Source organism: Pinus tabuliformis, chromosome 2_2, assembly GCF_031772625.1.
Source record: "Pinus tabuliformis cultivar Carrire ecotype Pingquan chromosome 2_2, CPIR1, whole genome shotgun sequence".
NCBI lineage: Eukaryota > Viridiplantae > Streptophyta > Pinopsida > Pinales > Pinaceae > Pinus > Pinus tabuliformis.
This window is the reverse complement of record NC_142300.1, coordinates 619022105-619023924: the sequence shown is the minus strand read 5'-3', so window position 1 is coordinate 619023924 and position 1820 is coordinate 619022105. Positions and strand designations below refer to the sequence as shown.

At 50.1% G+C, this 1820-nt stretch overlaps 1 protein-coding gene across 1 annotated transcript; it reads left to right on the top strand.

Annotated features, from left to right (window-relative positions):
- Positions 1–394: 394 nt before the first annotated feature.
- Positions 395–874, top strand: LOC149194174 (uncharacterized). Its single transcript, XM_089407571.1, has one exon. The coding sequence runs from the start codon at positions 395–397 to the stop codon at positions 872–874; it is 480 nt and encodes a 159-aa protein (XP_089263697.1).
- The last annotated feature ends 946 nt before the right edge of the window (positions 875–1820 follow it).

Sequence of the window (1820 nt, the reverse complement as noted above, 5' to 3'; positions counted from 1 at the left end):
CTCTTGGGCTGGATTGCCCACCCCTCTCACCCTCGACCCTCAATATTCTCACCTCCTGCTCCATCCCGCTTTTTGACCCAGCTCCTCCCGCCAACCTCTGTTATCCACATAACCCTAACCCTAACCCTCGGCAAGGGCCGCCTACTGAAAATTCCACCCAACCAGCAAAATACAACACCGGAACTGGTTACGTGTCGTTGGTATCTGGAAAACCCTCGGGATGTTTTGTCTCGCTTGTGGTTAGGGTTCAAGCTGAGGACACTCCGGCAACATCAAACAACCCAGCTGATCATCTGCAACCGCATCCTACTGCGTCGTGCACCGGAAGAAAAAATCAAAGTGCATCAGAGCCTCAGGGAAAGACTACACCATCAAGTTCGGAGACGGTCTTGCTATGGGGGATATCGCAGACAACGCCAACAAGGTTCTGGTAGGTAGGGTTCATGGACGGACATACACAGCAGAGCGATTAGGGCTCTGGGTTAAGGAGATATGGGGGCAGACCTTTCAAAAACTGCTTGAGGTTCAAACCCTAGCACGAGGATGGTTTGTTCTCCGGTTCGTGAACGAGGATTACACCAATCTAGCCCTGGCTCATTTCTGGAATATCGAAATGGCACTGGTGCTTCTCAAGCATTGGAGTCCCCTCTTTGACCCAGAGCAAGATCATATCAGAGCAGGACCACTATGGGTGAGGATAGCGGGGCTTCCCTTACAGTATTGGTCCAAAGAAGTCTTCATCAAAATTGGTAACACTCTTGGTACCTACCTGGACTACGAAAAAACCATTGTGCAGTCCAAAAATTACTCCTTAGTGCGCATATTGGTACATTTGGACACTAGGGAGGGCTTGGAAGAAAAAATTACGCTCTAATGGAGGAATTCCACCAGGGTTCAGATCTGGATTATGGGGGCATGGCATTTCAATGCCACAGATGCCATAAGGTCGGCCATATCTTCAAGGATTTCCCCCTGGTCACCAAATCACAAGAGACTGCAACAATGCACGGTTTGACAAATGCTCATGGTGCTCCAGCTCATCACGGGAAGAACATTGAACCAGGCCCTAATCCTCCTCGCAAGGTGACTACATCCAAGCCTGTGAGCCCAGCTGCAAGTACATCCTCTGGTCCTCCATCTCTACCATTGACTCGAGCATGAGCAGCGACGCAAGCGGCTCGATCAACGGGTACTCCTCTTCCCTCATCTCCTGCTCTATATTTTATTAATAAATATAATGTCATGCACCAGTCTGCATCTCATTCTTATAGCATCCCTCATTCTGCATCCATTTTCTGCATTCCCCCCTCATCATTTAGTTAACTCCACCACCCCCCCCCCCCCTCCATTATCCCTATGAATCATAGTCCACCCTCCTCATCTCCTTTGGACCTCCCATGCCCCTATAATCTCAGGTCAAGAACACCATCGATATTTTCCTTACCCCTCCCGGGCCTGGGACTCACTCCCCCCATTTCCTTGACCAGACCATCACGAGGTCACAAATCATGCCTATCACATGCTATCCTTTGAGCAAGGGCCGAGGTCCTCTCTGGGAGACAGTCATCTATCGATCGGGTTCTTAGAGCAAAGCCAACCCCTGCTATAGTTTCCCCATGAAATGCCTCTCTTTCAACTGTAGGGGAATGGCTAGCTCCCCCAAAAAGCTAGCCCTTCGCAGACTTTTCTCTGTAGATCCAGTTGACATTATCCTACTGCAAGAAACCCTAGGGGAAGGCCTGCTCGTCTCTAACACTCTACAGTCCATCTGCCCTGGATGGAATTTCACTGCTCTTGATGCCTCAGGTCGTTCAGGGGGA